Below are 19,721 nucleotides of genomic sequence, written 5' to 3' on the forward strand. Positions count from 1 at the left end.
GGGTCAATTTACGAAATAGTCTCAAATTAATTTGTTACCGGTTTCAACCGTTCAAAAATATCAAAAACAAACTTTTATCGGTTGTTAGGATTTTTTCGTAAAAAAAACATTTAATTTAAGAATTAAACCATAAATTCGACCAAAATTTCAAGATTTTAGTATTATCACTATTCACTTTATTGTTAAATAATTATTTTTTGATGCGTCAATAAAAAGGTGCTTGCCCGCCCCTTTGTGCTGACTGCAGGTGCCGCTGAATGCTGTTTCAGTATTCGTTTGCCTCCCAAATTATCAAAATAGACGTTGCCCTTCTTCACACTCCATAGACTTTCTTCACATTTTCATATGGAGGTTGGTGAAAAATCATAGGCCCTGGTACTGAAATCACAATGACGGCGACCCTGCCGTCGACTGCTACGCCGACGATAAACTTGAGTCTCAGGGAAGGGTTGATGGAAATGACGAAGTCTGCTCAAAATAAGGGTACAGATCCCTTGATTTGGGGTGTTCAGCTCTCCTCTAGCCTGTTGTCTGCCGGAATCACCATGCCGTCGACGGAGGTCGCCGAGTTGCTCGTTTCTCATATTTGTTGGTCTAATAATCTACCAATTGCTTGGAAATATCTCGAAAAAGCGCTAACTCTTAGAATTGCTCCGCCAATGCTCGTTCTCGCGCTTCTTTCCAACAGGTTTTTTATTTAAATCTATGTAATCTAACTGTTTTGGAGTATGAGTATGAACAGTGATGTATCAGATGGTGTATAGGTATTAACAGTCCACCAGAATATGGAGTCGCACTCAGTAGTATTGACGCTACAAGTAGCTACAGATCCTTAGCTAAAGCTTCCATTAAAGCTATAATAAAACGAAAATTGAAGCACAACTAGAGCTAGAAAACTTAAAGATACATATTTGGTAGTTTGCTACAGAAATTGGTGGTTTTGATGAATGAAATGTAGTTATGAGTGTATTTTAAGGACAAGTAGTATATGACTAACCATTGACATCTGGGATGATCAATCTAGTTATATTTCCAAAATGCTTTCTTAAGTTACAAGAATGAGAAAGTTATAGTGACAGGAATATTGAGTAGATTTACTGAATTGTTGTAGTGTAATCCCGAATAGAAGAGGCCAACCTGCTGCATACAGGATCTTTCTGGAGCTCCTTAAAAGACACATTTTTTATTTGGCTTCTGAAGTTAATGGTCCAAAGTACCACAAGTAAGGTTTTTCATTTGAAGACTTGCATCACTTGAGTTTACTTGGACATATCTTAATACTTTAATTGCAGAATCATGGAATCTATAGACAACACTCTTCACCTCTCCCAAAGATTTGGCATTCCATCTAGTGAACCTGGGATTCTCTTAGTTGAATTTGTATTCGCAATAGTGTGGCAGTTGCTTGATGCATCAATAGATGATGAAGACTTGTTGGAACTTGTAACTGAAAAGAGGTCTACTTGGCCAATTAAACCACAAGAGATGGAAATTGATGATCATAATATTGGAGAAAAGAAAATTGATCGCTATGACAGATTGTACAGAACAAACACCACATTGGCCATTGAAATCATAGGAGAACTTTACCGAAATAAATTAACTTCCAGGATCCTGTCCTTGGCACGTCAAAATATGTGAGTACTGAGACTTTTATATATTTTATCATATAATTATTTAAAGATCCGGTGCTAATTCCGTTTTACTATTTTCCATTTTTAGGCCTGTACACTGGAGGTCTTTCATTTATAATTTGAGACTACTGATAGCAAACTCAATATCTTTGAGAAATTCCAAAGATATTACCCCTGAGTCTCTTTTGCAGCTAACATCTGATAACCATGTAATCATGTCACCAGAATGCAAAACAGTATCTTTGCAACAGTTCCATGCAGTAATGGCTTCTGGATCGCTTGTATCATCTACAGCTCCAACTCATGGTGCTAGTCGCTCATCTGTTTGGCTTCCAATTGATCTGTTCCTTGAAGACACCATGGAGGGATTTGTTGTGGCTACCACAAGTGCAGCCGAAACTCTTTCTGGTATTCAATCAACTTTGATATTATGATGATGCTTGTATTTTTTCTTTTATAGTTTATCATAAACAAATAAATTTTTATTATAGGTCTACTGAAAGCCTATCAAGCAATTACACAAGCTTCTTGGCAGGAAGCATTTCTTGGCTTATGGATTGCAGCTTTACGGCTTGTTCAAAGGGTAAAATCGTGAATATATAAAAGTTGTCCAGATTAATATTAAAGTAGGTGAGGATCTTTAACACTTGGGTTTTAATAGGAGCGAGATGCTCTTGAGGGCCCAATACCACGTATGGACACATGTTTATGCCTACTACTATGCACAACAACCATTGCAATTGTCAATATTGTTGATGAAGAGGAAAGCAGTCTCGTCGAGGAAGACATGCATATGCAAAGTGAAACACAAGTTGTTGGGAAGTGTCGTAAGAGCCTAGTTTCCAGCTTACAACAATTGGGTGATTATGAAGGCTTGTTGACCCCACCACCATCTGTAACCTCTTTAGCAAATCAAGCAGCCGCTAGAGCCATTATGTTTTTTTCGGGTCTAGCAAATCAAGGCTTGAATGACACACCTCTCACTTGTGCATAAATCTCTTTCATTTTATATTTGTTTGAATATACATTCATCAATCAGCTAATTTTTTGTTGTTTGCAGCTGGAGACTTGAGACATCTGATTGTGGAGGCTTGTATTGCAAGGCATCTTCTAGACACATCAGCATACCTCTGGCCTGGTTATGTCAAGGGACATGCCAACCAAATACAAATACCTCACAACATTGCTGGCCAGATGCCTGGCTGGTCATCATTGATGAAAGGGTCCCCTTTGACTCCTCCAATGGTGCATGCTTTGGTTTCAACTCCAGCTTCTAGGTATGAATCACATGTTGTATTTGTTAGGAAAATGGTCCCAAAGATTCCCACTAACTAAAATTGAACACAAGTATGTACATGAGAAACTCGAAAACCGGAGATAAACCACACACATCTAGAGAAAAATTCGTTATATGACAAATTATTACAATCTCATACACAAATCTCTCAAGCCAATCCCCCAACCACATTTTTCAATTAAACAAGAGAAAAAAAAAAGTAAATACTTAAAGTGTATTTGATAGGGGAATTTTTTACACCACTCCACTTTTTTTACCCTCTACTAATGTGGGACAAAAAATTTCTTTCATATAAATCTCAACATTATTATCTGTGTAATTCTTTTTGAACTGAATTTAAGCTCTTGAATTTAATGGAAGCTTAGCTGAAATTGAGAAAATATATGGAATTGCAACCGATGGTTCCGATAACGAGAAGATTTCTGCTGCTACAGTTTTATGTGGGGCATCATTAACTCGCGGTTGGAATATACAAGTGAGTTTTTCACTTTTGCTTATTAGTATATTTTTAATCATCCAGTTGCTCAATTATGGGTTGTATTTGCAGGAACATACTGGATTTTTGATCATTAAGCTGCTGTCACCTCCGGTTCTCTCAGATTATACTGGTAGTGAGAGTCATTTAATAGCTTCTGCTCCCTTTCTAAATGTTCTTCTTGTGGGGATAGCATCCATCGACTGTGTTCAGATATTTTCCTTACATGGATTGGTAGGTAAACAGTAAACTTACAAGTTTGTTTTCTCTTTTTATAATTTATACAAAATTTATGTACAGAAGATCAATATATTTTATCTACATGTTTGTTTCAGGTTCCACATCTTGCAGGTGTTTTGATGCCAATATGTGAGGCTTTGGGATCATGCTCACCCACTGTTTCATGGACTCTTCCAACTGGTGACCTTTTATGCCCCCTTGGTGTGTTCTCAAATGCTTTTACTCTTCTGTTAAAGCTATGGAGATTTGAACAACCACCTCTCGAGCATGCTATTGGGGATATAACTCCTGTAGGGTCTCAGCTAACACCTGAGTTCCTCTTATTGGCACGCAATTCTCAATTATCATCATGTAGGAATTCATCCAAACACCAAAAGAAAAGAATGAGGTTTCTTAAGCAGTGTGATCTGTCTGCTTCAACTCCTGTCTATTTAGATTCTTTTCCAAAATTGAAATTTTGGTATCGACAGCATCAAGCGTGTATCGCTTCCACCCTTTCTGATCTCAAACCTGGAACTTCAGTATACCAAATCTTTGAAGCCCTTCTAAACATGATGTTTAGAAAAACATATACAAATACAAATACAGGTGGTGGTGGTCAAACGTTGACTTCTTCAACATCTGGAAGTAGCAATTCGTCTGATGACTACACTCTTCGTCTTAAACTCCCTGCTTGGGACATTCTAGAAGCTATCCCTTTTGTGCTCGACGCTGCACTGACTGCATGCGCCCATGGAACACTCTCTCCACGGGAACTCACCACCGGTTAGTTACTTAGTTTCCATGATGAGGTCATTTACGTCTTTTGTAATATAAATTTGATATTGATAATTCCGTTCGCCTCAGGGTTCAAAGATCTTGCTGACTTTTTTCCTGCTTCTATGGCAACTATTGTGAGTTACCTTTCGGCTGAAACCACAAGGGGACTCTGGAAACCTGCATCTATGAACGGAACCGATTGGCCAAGTCCCGCCACTAACTTATCCATGGTCGAACAAAACATAAATAAGATATTAGCTGCAACCGGAGTTGACGTTCCAAGTCTTTCTGTAGGTATGTTTTAGTTATAGCTATTAGCTAACCATTTTACCATTATACCCTTCGTGTAGAATTTTTATATCTTTCAATTGTGTAGCAGGGGGGACATGTCCGGATACCCTTCCTTTACCTCTGGCCGCCCTAGTGAGCCTCACAATAACCTACAAAGTCGATAGAATCTCCGAATCCGTACTGAACCTAGCGGGCCCGGCATTGAACACACTCGGTGCAGGTTGTCCATGGCCATGCATGGCCATCATAGCCGCTCTGTGGACTCAAAAAGCCAAACGTTGGACCGATTATCTTGTTTTCTCAGCATCCCAAACCGTATTCCACCACAACACTGACGCTGTAGTAGAGCTTCTTAAAGTCTGCTTCGCATCCACCCTCGGTCTAAACTCCTCAAACACCGGTGGTGGAATCGGTAACCTCCTCGGTCACGGATTTGGATCCGACTTTTCCGGCGGGATCGCTCCGGTGGCCCCCGGAATACTATACTTACGGGTGCACCGTAGTGTTCGAGACGTCATGTTCATGACTGAAGAAATCGTCTCTCTTTTAATGCATTCGGTTAAAGACATCGTGTCCACCGGTGTCCCGATTGAAAAACTTAAAAACCCTAAAACCGGAATGATCTTGAGATATGGCGAGGCTTCTCTTTCCGCAACCATGACTCGTATCAAGCTAGCCGCGTCTCTAGGAGCCTCGCTGGTTTGGATAACCGGTGGGTTGAACCTTATACAAACTTTGATCAAAGAAACAATGCCATCGTGGTTCATATCGGTGCACCGATTGGACCACACCAAGGGTGACTCAGGTGCAGGCGGGATGATTGGTATGCTTAAAGGTTACGCTCTTGCTTACTTCATGATTCTTTCGGGTGCGTTTGCGTGGGGTGTTGACTCGGTGTCTTCGGCGTCTAGTAAACGTGGGTCCATCCTTGGGGCCCACTTGGAGTTCATGGCGAGTGCACTCGACGGGAAGATTTCACTTGGCTGTAATAAAGCGACATGGAGGGCCTATGTTTCTGGTTTTGTGAGTTTGATGGTTTCGTGTACGCCTAAATGGACTCGTGAGGTCGATGTGGATGTTTTGAGGAGTTTGAGTAAAGGGCTAAGGAAGTGGGATGAGGAAGAGTTGGCGTTGGCGTTGCTCGGGATTGGTGGGGTCCATGCGATGGGTGCGGCTGTGGATTTTATCGTAGAATCTTCGGTGTAATAACTCACATTGTAGGATCCATTTTTGTACATACTTGATACTTATTTTCTTTTAATATACATTTTTGTTTAACTTCTTACATATTAATAGATATGTGATATTTTTGATCATCAGTTAAACTTTTATATGGCCACCATCTAAAAGTTGCAAGCAATGATGCAAACAAGACGAACCAAGTTGGCTCAAACTTGATTTTGTAGGTTGATGAGTACTCAAAGAAAAAATGAGCTCGATTTGAAGGCTTGAATAACTTGGAATATATGTTAATTTGACCATAAGTACATAAATATTGATTTTTTACTTGACATTTAAATGGTTTAATAAGATCCTTTTGAAAAAACAAGCATGGAATGACGTGCTTTGGATTGTTTAAATCCATTTCCAACCGGAGCTTTAAATCCACCGTCTTTTGGAAGCGATCGCCAATGCACACAAAACTATTACCAACTTTGTCACACGTGCAAAAGTCTCATATAAATCAATTCCCTCAGTTTGTCTATTATACCATTTGGCTACCAAAGGGGGTTTGTATCGTTTGACTTCTCCATACGTTGTATTTTACCTTGTAAAACCGTTTTGACTTCTCCATATGTTGTATTTTACCTTGTAAAACCGTTTTGAGTATATTTTTATTTTTTCTGTGAAGTTCCTTAAGATCAAAGTCTCATTGTCTTCAATCGCTCGAATCTCTTTGCTCACAGCTTCACATTAATTAGGATCGATAGCTGCTTGTAAAAAGGTCTTCGGTTCATCGTGGGACATGATGGCCACTAAGATGGCACAATGGGATTTTGAGAATTTATCATAAGAAACAAATTGATAAATTTAATGTATCATGGAGGAACCTGGTGTGGGAACGATCACCGGCTGTTCAATTGAGGGTGGCAAATTCCTTGATGCTTTGATTTTTTTTTTGTCTCTGATACATTGTTGTTTTTACCCGCCTCGTTGTTGGTCTGTTGTGAGTGAGATCCTTCATGATTTTACCTTGTACACCCATTTTGATGATGTAAGGATCATTAAGTGATGATCTTAATATATGCTAGGGAGCAATTATTATCATTGATCCATCTTAATTATCATATTTTATAACTTCTTGAATTAAAAATTTCAGAATCTTCACAGTCGATCATACTTTAAGAAAAAAAGTAATGAATTAAGACTCTTGTGGGGTGTTAATAGATTATCCATAGTCAGGGATATGACATAGTGATGCAACTAGCATCAACATGTACTTGATATTTTGTGAACTACAGACAATGGCAGAGCCATGATCAAAGTAAAGGGGTATTCCCAAAAAATTTCTAAAAAAATCACACTACTGAAAAAAAAAATCGAAAAAAAGTACACTATTGAAGTATTTTTGAGGGGCATGTTGGGCTACCCCAGGAACCACCTAGATCCGCCTATGAGTACGGGAGTAAGACCATCCACATCAGTGCAATGCCACTAATCTTTCAATTGCGCCACATCAGTTTTGCAATGACTACTCACATCAGTGCAATAACGCTCATCTTTCAAAAGTGGTCCCCACTGCCACATCAACAATTACTTTATATATATATATATATATATATATATATATATATATATATATATATATATATATATATATATAAAACGTACATGCATAAGTTTCTTGTATAATATAAAATCAATTAAAATTTAATTCAATAAAAAATAATTTTTATATGTTTTCTTATGTAGTAAATATAAATATAATAAGTTTCAGCTTAAATAAAAAATAATTATTATACATATTTTTGTATAGGTTAGGAAAGAAGCGAACGTAACCAACACAAATTAATATTCAATCCTTGAAAAACTAAAGTATATGTTTAATTTCTATTTATTATTAATCACTAAAGAAATAAAATAAAGAAAATCAAGAATTGATATAATGATGAGTTGGCACCTTTGCAAGTCTTTCTAAAGTTGAAAGATGATTGCTGATGTGGCTTTCAAATTTTCTTTGCAATGGGTTTGAAAGAGCCGATGGAGATGCTCTAAGCCGTACTTAAAGTATCCCTTTATAGAATATTATTCACAAGTAATTCTAAGATGATAATATTTTATATCCTTGAAACGAAGATACATAGGACTTGACTTTAGCATCTTATGTCTTGACGTCCTCCAATATTGTCTATGTAACTGCAACCGGTGGTAGCTATACAGAGTACCCTTCAAGTATGACATAATTTAAGAAGTAAGGGTGTATGTAGTCAAAGTTGAATTTTTCATTCTGACCACTTATAATATTGATATCACATCACAGGTCCCCTCATTGATTGCGAGCTAACAATAAGTACGTAGCTACACTCAAATATGATTGACATTCAATCATGCAGTGTGTTCTTGAGTCACCACAAAATTATATTGAGAAATAGAATCTTGAACGTAAGAGATAGACGGAAATTTCATGTTTTACGTTCACTGAGATATCTAGAACAAATGATATATGGTTATTTATCTAGGGATAGATCAAGCCCAAGGGTTTAGAATATCTTAGCAGTTGTCACGAAGACATAACCTATGTAATGTTGTAAGTACGACCATGGAGATGTTGTGATGTGTGCAAGTGAGAGCATGTGGAGATATGCACACTAACGTAACATGTTGGTGACATAATTAATTATATTGGCTTATATGGTTACACACTTGACCCAAGATGTAAAGCAAAAAAAAAAAGTAAATTCAAATTCAAATTCAAGTTTATGACTAATTTAATTAATGAAACATAACTTATAACTGAAGGCAAACTATGATCCGGTCGGTAAATAATTTCATGAGCGTTTTATTCATAATCAATCGAACATAACATATGGTTGAAGTCTTGAAGACAATCAACATTGCATAATTGAATATATATATATATATATATATATATATATATATATATATATATATATATATATTGGAAATGGAACTTCCCTAACGAGGGTTTCCGAGCCAGCTTTCGCGCACCGACTAATCCCCGCTGCAAACATGAGGCTTTGCTTCATGCCCTGGAGTCACTACAAGCGAACCTCCATGGCCACAAAGGCTGAGTGGTGCCAGGATTTGAACATGGGTCAATAGGTTATGTAACATGAGTAAGTTCATTTCTATAAATAAATAATTTAAGTTCATTGTACGTTTGGTCCCTAATTTTTATTTTGCACTCGGATCGTCCATGTGGTTTGATTTTGTTATGTTTTTCGTCTCTTACACACATAAATGTTGGGACCAAACGTGCAATTTTAACCAAACCATAGGGACGAAAAACACAACAAAATTAAACCATAAGAACGATCGAAATTAAAAAAAGTTAGGGACCAAACATGTACTTTTGACCAAATCATAGGGATGATTTCAATAATTTACTCAATTATTTATTTATTTGTTTTTCTTGTTGGTAGGGATGGAGAGGGAGTACATAAACAAGGAGACTCGTAATCAGCAGTTTAAATACCCCTGAAAATATGCAGGCACGAGTCTTCGGGCTATCGGTCCTCCCTCCCACCTCCATTACAGCCTTGTCGACATTCCCTACTTCTTTAAATCTTTCTCTTTCCAACAAACGCCCATGTCAGTATTTCTGTTCGACGCTCGATAATCTTTTAACATTTTCGTGCTCATCTATCTTCCTTTGGTTAATAGGGTTTTGTTTCCAGTTCTGTGTAGGAGCAAGAAGCTAGAAGATGAAGTCTTAGCTGGCCTCCCTAAAGAATTCCATGATGAAGTAAGCCAAATTGCTTCTTTTACTACTTGATACTTGATGTTCTTCTTAGCATTTCTGAAAAGGTATTCTTTGCATTTCTTATCCGGGGTTATAGCTAGAAGGTTTCATGTTTGTTAATTCTTGAAATTCGCCACATGTAAGGGTTCTGTTTTATAACCAGCCATATTGCTTCTTTTGGAACTCTACTACTTGATTCATCATGTTCTTCTTTCGCCTTTTAGCATTTTTGAAAAGGGTATTTCGTGAAATTCGCCAACAAAGCTTATCTTTAAAGGGTGCAGTTATATAATAAACCAAAGTGCTTGATTCGAAACCCTACTACTTATTTCTTCATTTTCTTTTGTTTTTTAGTGTTATGAAAAGGCTATTTCTTACAAATTTATCTGGGGTTATAGCAAGAAGGTATCATGTCTGTTAAAATTCTTGAAATTTGCCACATTGTTATCGTAAAGTCATAATAATCACTGTATTCTATTCGCACATCCAAACACCCCATTAATGAATACCAGAAAATGAATTTGGACGTACAAATGTAATCATGAAATCAATAAGCAGGAACAAAATAGCAACAGGGGTTCATCTTCATCCCTTTTAGTTTAAGGTTATGTTAGGGTTTATGAAGTAAAAGGAAGGGCAATATGGTCATTTTTGGTGTGTGGTTTTAGGAATGGCAAGCACGTCAGCGAGAGAAGACTAAAGAGTTGGAAAGATTGCGCCAAGAGGAAGATGAAGAAGAGGAAAGAATAGTTGATGAGTATAGGGAAGTTGGAATGCACTTGAAGAATTTTCCTCAAGAAGATGTTTTTAGGGCAAAGAAATTGGTTTCCAGTTTCATCAAATCTGCTGAAGAGATCGAAGAGGTAATTGTTTGCTATCAATTCAGGATTTATGTCTCCTAACTGTCCCTGTTTTCTTCATATAAAAGAATATATGATCTAAAAATGTGTGTTTTCAAAGTGATTATTGTGACTAGACATTTATGTGAAAATGGATCAATTTGAATGATATTTTTTAATTTTTATGAGAGGTCAAATGGATAAAAATTATAGAGATTGCATATTTGTTAACAGTCCGGTGTTTTCTTAAAATAGGTAAAAACTTGTACGCGTTTTTTTTTTTGTTCATATCATGAAAAGTTTGTAAATTTGAATCATACACCAGGGGAAATTGGTATGTGTTGTTAATATAAAGTATAAACTATAAAGGTAATGATTTTTCTTGTTGACAGAAAATTGAGGAAGCTGCTGAGAAAGGTGAACTGAATGAACTTGTTCTTCTGGTGATCTGGACTCGTCTTGATCTTGCTCGACGTGATGTATATTTTCAATATCTTTCATTTTTTGTAATTGTGTTTAAAACTTTTTTAAACTATTTGAAAAAAAAAAATCGTTCTTGCAATTTTCCAGGAAGAAAAAGATGCGATAAGAAGTCTAGATCTGTTATACAGGCGTGTTGAGGTATGCTTTTTGTTCAGTTTGTCACCTTATTATTTCAAACCTACTTTCATTTGTTTGTTTATTCCCTTTCTTCCTAATATAGCATTGTACTTTGAAAAATCTATCCAGCTATAGCAATTTCATCTAATACAAAACAATTTTCATGAGTAGATTTTCAAAGTACAATGCTATAATTGGGTATATATATTTCAATGCTATAGTAGAAAGATGTTGAAAGTAGGATTCTATTTGTTTCATTTCAGACAGAGATCTTGAAGAGGCAAGCTACTCCAGCCATGAGACTGCTGAATGATCTTTTAATGATACATGATGGATATGATGAAGAAGGGTGGCTTAAAGCATGTAAAAAACGCATGATCGAAACCTTCCCACGAGAAGATCCCTTCAGTCTATTGGTCCCCACAGGATTTGATCTTGATAAGGTACAACTAAAGTTTCATATGTTAATTATTTACGTAAGTGAAAAAGTGTTATACAGGTCAACCAGACCCGTTTTGACTCGTTACATAACTTGCCCATATTGGCTGTGTAAATGTTCAAAACGGGTTTTCTTTGTTTCCTTTTAATTTTGTTTCTTGGTTTTTTATTTATTATTTATTTATTGCATCAGCACCATGGTCCTCTGGTTAGATCAGCAATGGAGGCAGATGATCTTCTGTTACGTATAGATTTTATACGCGAGGTGGACACGTTGCTTAAAGAAGTTAGGCCTGTGGAAAAAACCGGAGGAGGATCAACACTTGAAGCTCTTGATCCAGAATCTGTTGCAAAGAGATTAAAAGAACAAGAAAAGGGAAAGGTGATTCGCCAAGTAGAGGCCCTTTTGGATCTTGCCATAAAATTGACTTGGTAGATTTATAGCAGTATAGCTTCGGAAGTAATAGATAAAACGATCTTTCAATTTTTTATTTCCTTTTTTCATTACATGTTAGCCAGTTTTACACGTATATTTGTAGTATCTAATATTAAGTCGTGAGTCGTGACATCTCGTTATAAACTTGTTACATTTTACTACTTTTGGAAAAAAAAAAAAAAAAAAAAAAACTGATATGAAAAAGTTCTCTTTTGTTGATAAAGATTAACTTTGATTTTGGAAAAATAAGTCGCCTTTTGGAACATTTCTAAAAAGCCGTAGCTTTAGCTTTAACCTTGTAGAATTTAGAAAAGCAAACACAAGAGGTAGCTTAAATATAGACCTTCTTGCGCTAATAAAACAGTCAACGAAAACTGAGCAGTCAAAATTTTCAAAAATTATGATCGTTGGAAATTACCAAAGAACGAGAAAACTTGTGTCGGTTGAGATGAAAGTAAAAAAGGTTGGATTGTTTATATTAGTGAGAAAAGTCAAAAATAATATTTACTTTAACCCATTTAATTTATTGAAAGCTATTTTTTGTTTTTTTAAGTATAACGTTTTCCGATGAGATAGTTTATGTAGCGATTTATATAGTATATTTTTTTGAGTGAAGTCCATCATGTGAATATTGACTAATGAGGACATAGGGAACGGCGATAACCAAAAATAAAAACAAGACGACAACTTTTTATTTTTTAATGCGGAAGAAGTAGAGACTTATTGACGAAGCATTTGATATTTTGATTGGCACAAACGAACAAAGTCAATTGATGCAATCAATACCAGATGACATTTGCTGGCACTCCAACAACTTCTCGTTCAATTCCATTTCATGCCATCTAATTTAACTTAATCCAAAGGGAACATCCTCCCCTATTTCACGGCGGCGCTGGTGGTCGTGCTCCTCCTCCTCCTCTCATAAAACTTCCTAAACCCAAAGCTTCGATTAAACACTAATGGGTGCTGCTTCATCTGTTCCTGAACATTCGTTTCATCAATTTACAGTCAAGGTTGTCTTCAATTTTTCTTATTCATAATCACAAACATACACAGAGATCGATATTATTTTATTTGAAATGGGGTTTTGTTTGTTTGATTTAACCTCTGAGCAAATGATTCAGGATAGCAAAGGGAAGGATGTGGATCTTAGCATCTACAAAGGGAAAGTTGTTCTTGTTGTTAATGTTGCTTCTAAATGGTTGATTCTACTTTCTATCTCTACCACTCCTTGATCTCTTAAAATTTCTGTATATTTTCCAATCGCTTGCGCGTGTTCTTCGTGTTCTAACTGTTGGCTAATTTGTATGGATTGAAACAGTGGATTTACAAACTCAAACTACCCAAAATTGACGGAGCTTTACGAAAAGTATAGAGCTAAAGGTATGCTTTTGTACCCTTTACAAGATTGGATGTATCATTGTCTTCAAATTGATTATCACAACCAGAAGAGAACGTTGTTTGGATGCGAGGCTTTAAGGTTTAAAGTGAAGTGAATAATCAATACTATTAGATAAACAGACAATCAGTTGATTACTTCAAACTTCAAAGAATAGATACCTAATTTTATATTTTTATCTGATTAGTCAATTTTCTTAATACAATATTATATTCTACATCCACTTATATTCCCTCTAAATAATAATCATAGATCACAATTGTAGGCTATCTATCTAGCTCAACGGATCTTGTCTGATCATTTCTCATTGGGGTCTGATTCCAATCTCAACAAACAAATGATAGTGTCACAAATTGTTTCGTATTCATATCATAAGTTCATAACAACAAAATATTAATTTGTGAGCTAGAATAGAATGAAAATATAAAGTATGTGTTACTATATATATATATATATATATATATATATATATATATATATATATATATATATATATATATATATATGATCAGGTCTGGAGATCTTGGCATTTCCTTGCAATCAGTTCCTGAAACAAGAGCCAGATTCTAGCGAGAAAGTGGAAGAATTTGCATGCACAAGGTTTAACGCCACATATCCCATCTTCCAGAAGGCGAGTTTTCAGTCATCCTTACAAAAAAAAAATGCTTGTTTTTTGAAACCCTAAATGATACAGTTTCACATAAATAAACTGAAAGTTTGAAGTTTGAACTAATTATCAGTTGTTTCTTTGTTGAAGATTCGTGTTAATGGACCAAAAGCAGCACCTGTGTACAAGTTTCTGAAAGCAAATAAAGGGGGATTTCTTGGGTCAAGAATCAAATGGAACTTCACCAAGTTTCTAGTGGATAAAGAAGGCAGAGTCATAGGTCGTTATGGGCCAACTACTTCACCATTATCCATTCAGGTAACAATATTATTCCATGCATCATGCATCACATGGAATGGAGTGAGTTCATTATTAAACTTAACTTGTTTGTTGAATGTTGATGTTGCAGGGAGATATTCAGAAAGCATTGAATGCAGAGTGAAATGTAGCTGAAGAAAGGGTATTATGGGTATGTACACCAGAATTCATAGCCAATGTAAGAAAGACATATGTGATGGTAATAGTGATATAGGAATACTTTGGGTAATTTGTAGTTATGAGATGTTGACTTTTTTAGCGCTTGTTTTTGGTTGTTTCAGCATAATTTCAAGGATATGGAAATTAATGCAAATATTGACCCTTGTGTGGTGGCAACGTGTAATAGAGCATTTTTTGTAAGGAAATAGTTCTTTGCTGAAAGTATTTACAATTCCTATTAAAAAAATGTTTTTTATGTTGCTTTGCATATTATGTAATCTTCTTTGCTAAAAAGATTTATAATTCGTATTGACAAACCCTAATGTTGATTTGTCGATGCAATTTGTTATGGTTGAAAGGATAAAGTTGTTCTTAAAGTAAGACTTTTTATAAGTGAGAGGACAAATTTGAAATTTTATTTTTGTTTTATAGAACAATACATGTAAACAAGTCATCTTTCAACTCGTACATTTGAAATTCCCAATAATCCAATAAAACTCTAAAATGCCTAAAAATAACCCAAAATCCCCAAATACGATTACTTACAAACACAATTTTTTACTATAATCGAGCCAAATCGAGTACTACCAAACTCAAAACTCAACTCAACTAAAAACCCGAGCTCAAAATTCAATTGGAGCTTTAATTTCAGTCTTATCCGATAAACTAATCACACACTTTCGGGCTCCAACTCGACTCAGTTATATATATATATATATATATATATATATATATATATATATATATATATATATATATATATATATATATATATATATATATGAATTAAACTACACAACCTCGAATCGACCCAGCTGGATTATGTTACCTTGGGTAAAATAAAAGGTAAAAAAGTAACTATAACCAAACCTGATCAATCTCAGAAGCCCTTACGAGCCGAGTAATCATATATTTGGACTTTGACTTGATAATATCATACCCCGACAATTTTGAGTATTTCTGAGTCGTTTTCAAGTATCTGATGAGTTAGTTTGACCAGGTTACACCCCTACCATAGGCTGCAACAGGTGATGACTCGTGAACACAAAATGTCTTAAACACACAATCCTAAAGGTTAGCTGACCACATATTATAAAGGTAAAACCTGATTGAAAAATAAATATTCACAAAGGCAAGTTAACAGCAAAATGTGCTATATAACAAAAAAGAGATACCCAAACCAAAAACTATTCAGATTCCATCGCAAGCAACTTATAAACAAAAAGGAAGGATATTAATATTTACGGTTCGATATGTATATAGATGATAATGTTGATAGACAAAAGTGGTTGGTTATTTGGGGACAAAAAAAGCATATTGTATAATAAGACTATGCAGCACCGGTTGACAATTCACCTTTGTCAAACAGCTCCCAATCGTCATCATTTAGAAGCAACTTCCAAGCATCATTACTACTAGTCTGTTTCTCTGCTGCTCCAAAATGAAATACAGTTTGTGTAGGAGGAGAAGGAAGAGACTTGGGTGAATAAGGATCATCCAACTCTAACCTCTTCTTTGGGGTTTCATACATCTCAGCCTCCGGTTCAGCTACTACTACTCTGGTTGTGGTGGTGAAAGATGAAGATGGAGAGGCTGCTGCTAAAACTGATGATGTCTGGCTGGATGATAATGATCGAGAAAGTGGGATTCTCTTGTCAAACTTCTCTTTCAGCAGTCTCACATCCTGGCATTTTACAGAAATCTCTCCCCTGCAAAACCAATAAATTCATGAAACTCATTTGTCCAGAGTAGACAGCACTTAATTGGAAAATGAAAAACAAACAGAGCCTTACTGTAGGATATCAATTGCACGACCCCTGTCCATGAGAAATTCTTGCAACTAGAAACAAACAAAAAAAACAAAGAGAGAAACTTATCATAATCTGTGCAATGAATACACACTCTTTTTTAGAAACTAAGACCAAAAGTTCATGTTACCTTGGAATTCTCCTCTGCTTCTCTCTGCAGCTTCTGGGACTCTTCAACCACCTTTTCCAATTGACTTTCTTGGTATGCGAGTGCTTCTCTAGCAAACTTTTCTTTCTCCAGCTTTTGTCCCTCTGCTGCCTCAATTTCTTTTAAAGCTACAGACAACCGAATCTCTAGAGCCTCACGCATCTAAACAAGAAAACAGTCAGTGATCTAAAACCCTCTTATGATAAAAATGAATCAAACTATAATATACTACCTCGTTAAGGATTCTAAGCGAGTAGTTTCTCTCATCTGATAAAGTCAACAAGCGAAGCTGAAGCTCCTTCAACTCAGTAGCTAAAATGGCCTTCTCAGCATTGACTTCTCCAGCATGCTGCAAACAAACAAAATTATAAATATATATACATGCTAGTAATTATGAGACTGAATTACAGAAAAGAATAAAAAAGGTAACAAGTAACAACCAACCATGTCATTTGCTTCTTTTGCACGTCCAAGTGCCTGTTTTAGTTCATCCACCTTTGCAAATATATGTGAGCAGTCACGGGTGGCTTCCTCTTTAGCTTCTTCAGCAGTTTTCTCTTTTTCTTCAACTTCTCTCATAAGTTCAACAACTGAATCCATTGTTGACACCAGGGTTTTCTGCACAGTAAACAAACTCAGATCATGATGCAGCAAAACATCTCAAATAAACTAATCAAGTTACCTTTTCATTCCTAGCTTCTTCAAGAATATCCTCAAGAAGTTCAGTGCTACAAATTTGGTCAGATCTTGTAAGGGAAGAGTTCATCATGGATTCACCCTCTGTATTTTCTTCAGTTACAAAATCATTGTTTTCAGATGGGGTTTTTGAGGAACTACCAGGATCAAGTTCTTGAGTGACAGCTAAATGAGGTTCAGGGGAGCTTGAAAACCGAGATCCAGCTTCTTTTTGAATATAACCAGTAACTTTAGAATCATTTTCAAAGGTCTCAACCAAAAGTGCAACATTTTTACCAAAAATACCAAAAGATTCTTCATCACGATTATCATAAAGATCCCTTTCATCAACATTACTCTTGTCTCCACCTTTCTCCAAGAGTATTGGTAAACCATTACCAACATTGGCAGCTTCACCATTTGCATCAGTACTGGAAGAACCAGCTTTAAATGATTGTTCAGAACCCATAGCTGCCTCAAGCTGAACAGTTTTGCCACCATCTACAACAACTAAATTAAATAAATACAGTTCAAAATAAATCCTTTACACAAACTATAATGCTGAAAAGAAGCAAAACCCTTCACAGGTGGATCTTTCAAGAATTCTTATTACCTTCAAAGAGACTGGGTGTATTCTCGACTTTATTGGAAAAGTTAACTGGAGGTGATTGTGATTGTTCAGACAGGTGAGGGATGATATCAACAAGAACAACTTCTACAGCTAAATCAGCATCCTTAGGGTGCTCAATCGCAACAGCTCTCAATAAACGAGAATCAACCTGCAAAAAAAGTAGTACATCGCATAATATTATTTTTATGATATTTATAAGGGTCCTCAAGAAAATTTAGGGTTCGTTCGGATATGCATTCTAAATGTGAATATATGACACTGAATCCAGAATCATATATAAACAATAATAAAACGTAAACATTCATACTTAGTTATCAAATAATATGTTCTAAAAACCGACTGACTTAATAAACACCCATATCCAAGAGAGAGAGAGAGAGAGAGAGAGAGAGAGAGAGAGTGATTAACGAAAGGCATACCTGTGGAAAGACATCCTGCAATGCCTTATAGACTGAATTGAATCCCATTGTTCAGCGTCAACTAATCCTGGAAAATAAGAACACGATTTTGAAGTGATGAACGCCGATCAATGAAAAAACGTAAAATAATGATCAGAGTTTCCAAATCAATAAATTCAGCTTTTCTTGACAACAAGAAACCTCACTCCACCATACAAAATTCGATAACACATAAAACTGTTAAATGGTAGAAGATAATGCAAAATTCTTGGTAATTTCGAAAAACAATAACGAAGTTTCTATTCGCAAACCAAGAAAATTACTTTCTGATTCTTCCGAGAGCGATCGTTGATAAAGATTGTTAACCCTAGTGGAAGGTGATCAAAAGAAGTGGAATAAAAAGAAGGTACTAAACCAAAAACGCGAAAAAAGGGTTTTGAGGGTTATGATGTTTACCTTCGATGGCGCAATTCTGTTAGACAGATTCAAACCCTAGGAGAGGGGTAGATGTTGTGTGAAACAATGGTTGGAATTGGAACGATAAGAATATGAAACGAAAACTATTTAAAGTGTTGGGGGGCTATGTTTGGGACTCATGGACGGTCACGTGAAGAGAAAGCAACGATAGCTATATAGTCCAAAGAAACTCGAAGGAAATTACAACGAAATATAACAACTTTGTTTATTTGTGATATACAATAGATATAATATTTTACAAAATAGGATAATATAATAGAATATTTCAGGATAATATATTGAAAAACTATAAAATTTTCTCATTTTTATGATTTCACCCCTATCAAACCAAAGTTGTAAAAAAAAATGGTCAAAATTTAATGATTTTAGTTTGAATTACAAAAAGTTGTTACGGATTAAAATAATTCACTAAAACAACTAAACTAAAGATTGACGACTTTTTATTGTGATCAATAGTTTTTATTTAGCATTTTGATTTATAATGATTAAAATACAAAAATGACCAAAATATAATACTTTTTCTAAATATGTCATATTTCTATAAGATATAAATATATTTTTTTTTAGTTAATTTTCATTATGTACGGATTTGTTTTGTTTTTTTTTTCTGTAACAATGAAATTGAATGATACGATAACTGTTAATTTATTTATATTTATATAGTTTTTTGATAATCACAATGATTAATTGTCTCTAATGCAAACTAGATTTTCTTGTATTCTGCATTTTAAATATAAAGATATGTATATCTTAGATTGAGATTGTTACTTAAGAAATATATGTATAATAAAATATTATTAATCTCTTTCATCAAGAATATAGCTTCTGAAGTTTTGATTATTTTGGATCTTTTTCAAATTATTTTGTTATTTTCAAAAAATATTACAATTTTATTTTAATTTGATTTGTATATTTTGCTTGTTTTAATATTTTATTTGAATGGATAGCCCATCAAACTTTTTACTTATGGTAAACAGTCTCTAAACTATTTTTCTAGTTTTCCAGGGTATAAGGTAGGTTTTGACATCTTTATTTGGTATATCTTAACCTAGAATAAACACTATCATATGTCATGTAATCAATTGAAGATGATATGAGTAATAAGTTTTCAATGTCATTTTCTAATCAAAATTGAGATAATAAGATTGTAGAAAGGAACACATAAACA

General features: G+C 35.1%; 4 protein-coding genes across 8 annotated transcripts; 3 read left to right on the forward strand and 1 right to left on the reverse strand.

The window, feature by feature from the left end:
• The first annotated feature begins 233 nt into the window (after positions 1–233).
• On the forward strand, positions 234–5,983 carry LOC145114550 (mediator of RNA polymerase II transcription subunit 33A-like). Of its 3 annotated transcripts, none has more exons than XM_079050594.1 (12): positions 234–688; positions 1,112–1,222; positions 1,293–1,637; positions 1,723–2,042; positions 2,126–2,217; positions 2,296–2,620; positions 2,695–2,911; positions 3,292–3,406; positions 3,479–3,640; positions 3,742–4,411; positions 4,493–4,699; positions 4,782–5,983. In XM_079050594.1, exons 1-12 carry the CDS (start codon positions 390–392, stop codon positions 5,900–5,902), a joined length of 3,984 nt encoding a protein of 1,327 aa, XP_078906720.1. In that variant the 5' UTR covers positions 234–389; the 3' UTR covers positions 5,903–5,983. The 3 variants fall into 3 exon arrangements, with proteins under 3 accessions (XP_078906720.1, XP_078906721.1, XP_078906722.1); XM_079050595.1 differs by having other exon boundaries at positions 4,785–5,983; XM_079050596.1 differs by having other exon boundaries at positions 2,296–2,596.
• Positions 5,984–9,312: 3,329 nt separating this feature from the next.
• PAC (pale cress protein (PAC)) lies at positions 9,313–12,065 on the forward strand. Its single transcript, XM_079050597.1, has 7 exons — positions 9,313–9,469; positions 9,556–9,623; positions 10,289–10,483; positions 10,852–10,938; positions 11,030–11,080; positions 11,323–11,502; positions 11,691–12,065. Exons 1-7 carry the CDS (start codon positions 9,364–9,366, stop codon positions 11,931–11,933), a joined length of 930 nt encoding a protein of 309 aa, XP_078906723.1. The 5' UTR covers positions 9,313–9,363; the 3' UTR covers positions 11,934–12,065.
• Positions 12,066–12,721: 656 nt separating this feature from the next.
• Positions 12,722–14,684, forward strand: LOC145114552 (putative glutathione peroxidase 5). Of its 2 annotated transcripts, XR_013711073.1 has the most exons (7): positions 12,722–12,946; positions 13,058–13,134; positions 13,255–13,316; positions 13,845–13,963; positions 14,090–14,257; positions 14,349–14,435; positions 14,539–14,684. XR_013711073.1 is itself a non-coding variant. In XM_079050598.1 (6 exons), exons 1-6 carry the CDS (start codon positions 12,893–12,895, stop codon positions 14,379–14,381), a joined length of 513 nt encoding a protein of 170 aa, XP_078906724.1. In that variant the 5' UTR covers positions 12,722–12,892; the 3' UTR covers positions 14,382–14,684. The 2 variants fall into 2 exon arrangements, 1 of the variants encoding a protein (XP_078906724.1); XM_079050598.1 differs by having other exon boundaries at positions 14,349–14,684.
• Positions 14,685–15,628: 944 nt separating this feature from the next.
• LOC145114553 (ELKS/Rab6-interacting/CAST family protein) lies at positions 15,629–18,685 on the reverse strand. 2 transcript variants are annotated; one of them, XM_079050600.1, is made up of 9 exons: positions 18,533–18,685; positions 18,098–18,164; positions 17,661–17,826; positions 17,055–17,548; positions 16,817–16,990; positions 16,605–16,721; positions 16,355–16,534; positions 16,210–16,256; positions 15,629–16,125 (listed from the first exon to the last, which is right to left on the reverse strand). In XM_079050600.1, the coding sequence occupies exons 2-9, from the start codon at positions 18,143–18,145 to the stop codon at positions 15,747–15,749; spliced, it is 1,605 nt and encodes a 534-aa protein (XP_078906726.1). In that variant the 5' UTR covers positions 18,146–18,164; positions 18,533–18,685; the 3' UTR covers positions 15,629–15,746. The 2 variants fall into 2 exon arrangements, with proteins under 2 accessions (XP_078906726.1, XP_078906725.1); XM_079050599.1 differs by having other exon boundaries at positions 17,055–17,557.
• Positions 18,686–19,721: the final 1,036 nt, after the last annotated feature.

Source organism: Lactuca virosa, chromosome 5 (assembly GCF_052849685.1).
Source record: "Lactuca virosa cultivar CGN04683 chromosome 5, Lactuca_virosa_CGN04683_v6, whole genome shotgun sequence".
NCBI classification, from domain to species: Eukaryota; Viridiplantae; Streptophyta; class Magnoliopsida; order Asterales; family Asteraceae; genus Lactuca; species Lactuca virosa.

What these genes read in the sequence shown, in the direction of transcription:
- LOC145114552 (XM_079050598.1), top strand. Translation starts at nt 12,893, where the DNA reads ATGGGTGCTGCTTCATCTGTTCCTGAACATTCGTTTCATCAATTTACA. An exon ending in TTCATCAATTTACAGTCAAG is followed by an intron (nt 12,947 to 13,057) that starts GTTGTCTTCAAT and finishes CAAATGATTCAG; the next exon opens with GATAGCAAAGGGAAGGATGT. An exon ending in CATATCCCATCTTCCAGAAG is followed by an intron (nt 13,964 to 14,089) that starts GCGAGTTTTCAG and finishes TCTTTGTTGAAG; the next exon opens with ATTCGTGTTAATGGACCAAA.
- PAC (XM_079050597.1), top strand. Translation starts at nt 9,364, where the DNA reads ATGCAGGCACGAGTCTTCGGGCTATCGGTCCTCCCTCCCACCTCCATT. An exon ending in TGTTATACAGGCGTGTTGAG is followed by an intron (nt 11,081 to 11,322) that starts GTATGCTTTTTG and finishes GTTTCATTTCAG; the next exon opens with ACAGAGATCTTGAAGAGGCA. An exon ending in CAGGATTTGATCTTGATAAG is followed by an intron (nt 11,503 to 11,690) that starts GTACAACTAAAG and finishes TTATTGCATCAG; the next exon opens with CACCATGGTCCTCTGGTTAG.
- LOC145114553 (XM_079050599.1), bottom strand. Translation starts at nt 18,145, where the DNA reads ATGGGATTCAATTCAGTCTATAAGGCATTGCAGGATGTCTTTCCACAG. An exon ending in AAGAAGCTAGGAATGAAAAG is followed by an intron (nt 16,991 to 17,054) that starts GTAACTTGATTA and finishes TTTACTGTGCAG; the next exon opens with AAAACCCTGGTGTCAACAAT. An exon ending in CAAAAGAAGCAAATGACATG is followed by an intron (nt 16,722 to 16,816) that starts GTTGGTTGTTAC and finishes GTTTGTTTGCAG; the next exon opens with CATGCTGGAGAAGTCAATGC.
- LOC145114550 (XM_079050594.1), top strand. Translation starts at nt 390, where the DNA reads ATGACGGCGACCCTGCCGTCGACTGCTACGCCGACGATAAACTTGAGT. An exon ending in CTCGCGGTTGGAATATACAA is followed by an intron (nt 3,407 to 3,478) that starts GTGAGTTTTTCA and finishes TTGTATTTGCAG; the next exon opens with GAACATACTGGATTTTTGAT. An exon ending in TCCACGGGAACTCACCACCG is followed by an intron (nt 4,412 to 4,492) that starts GTTAGTTACTTA and finishes CGTTCGCCTCAG; the next exon opens with GGTTCAAAGATCTTGCTGAC.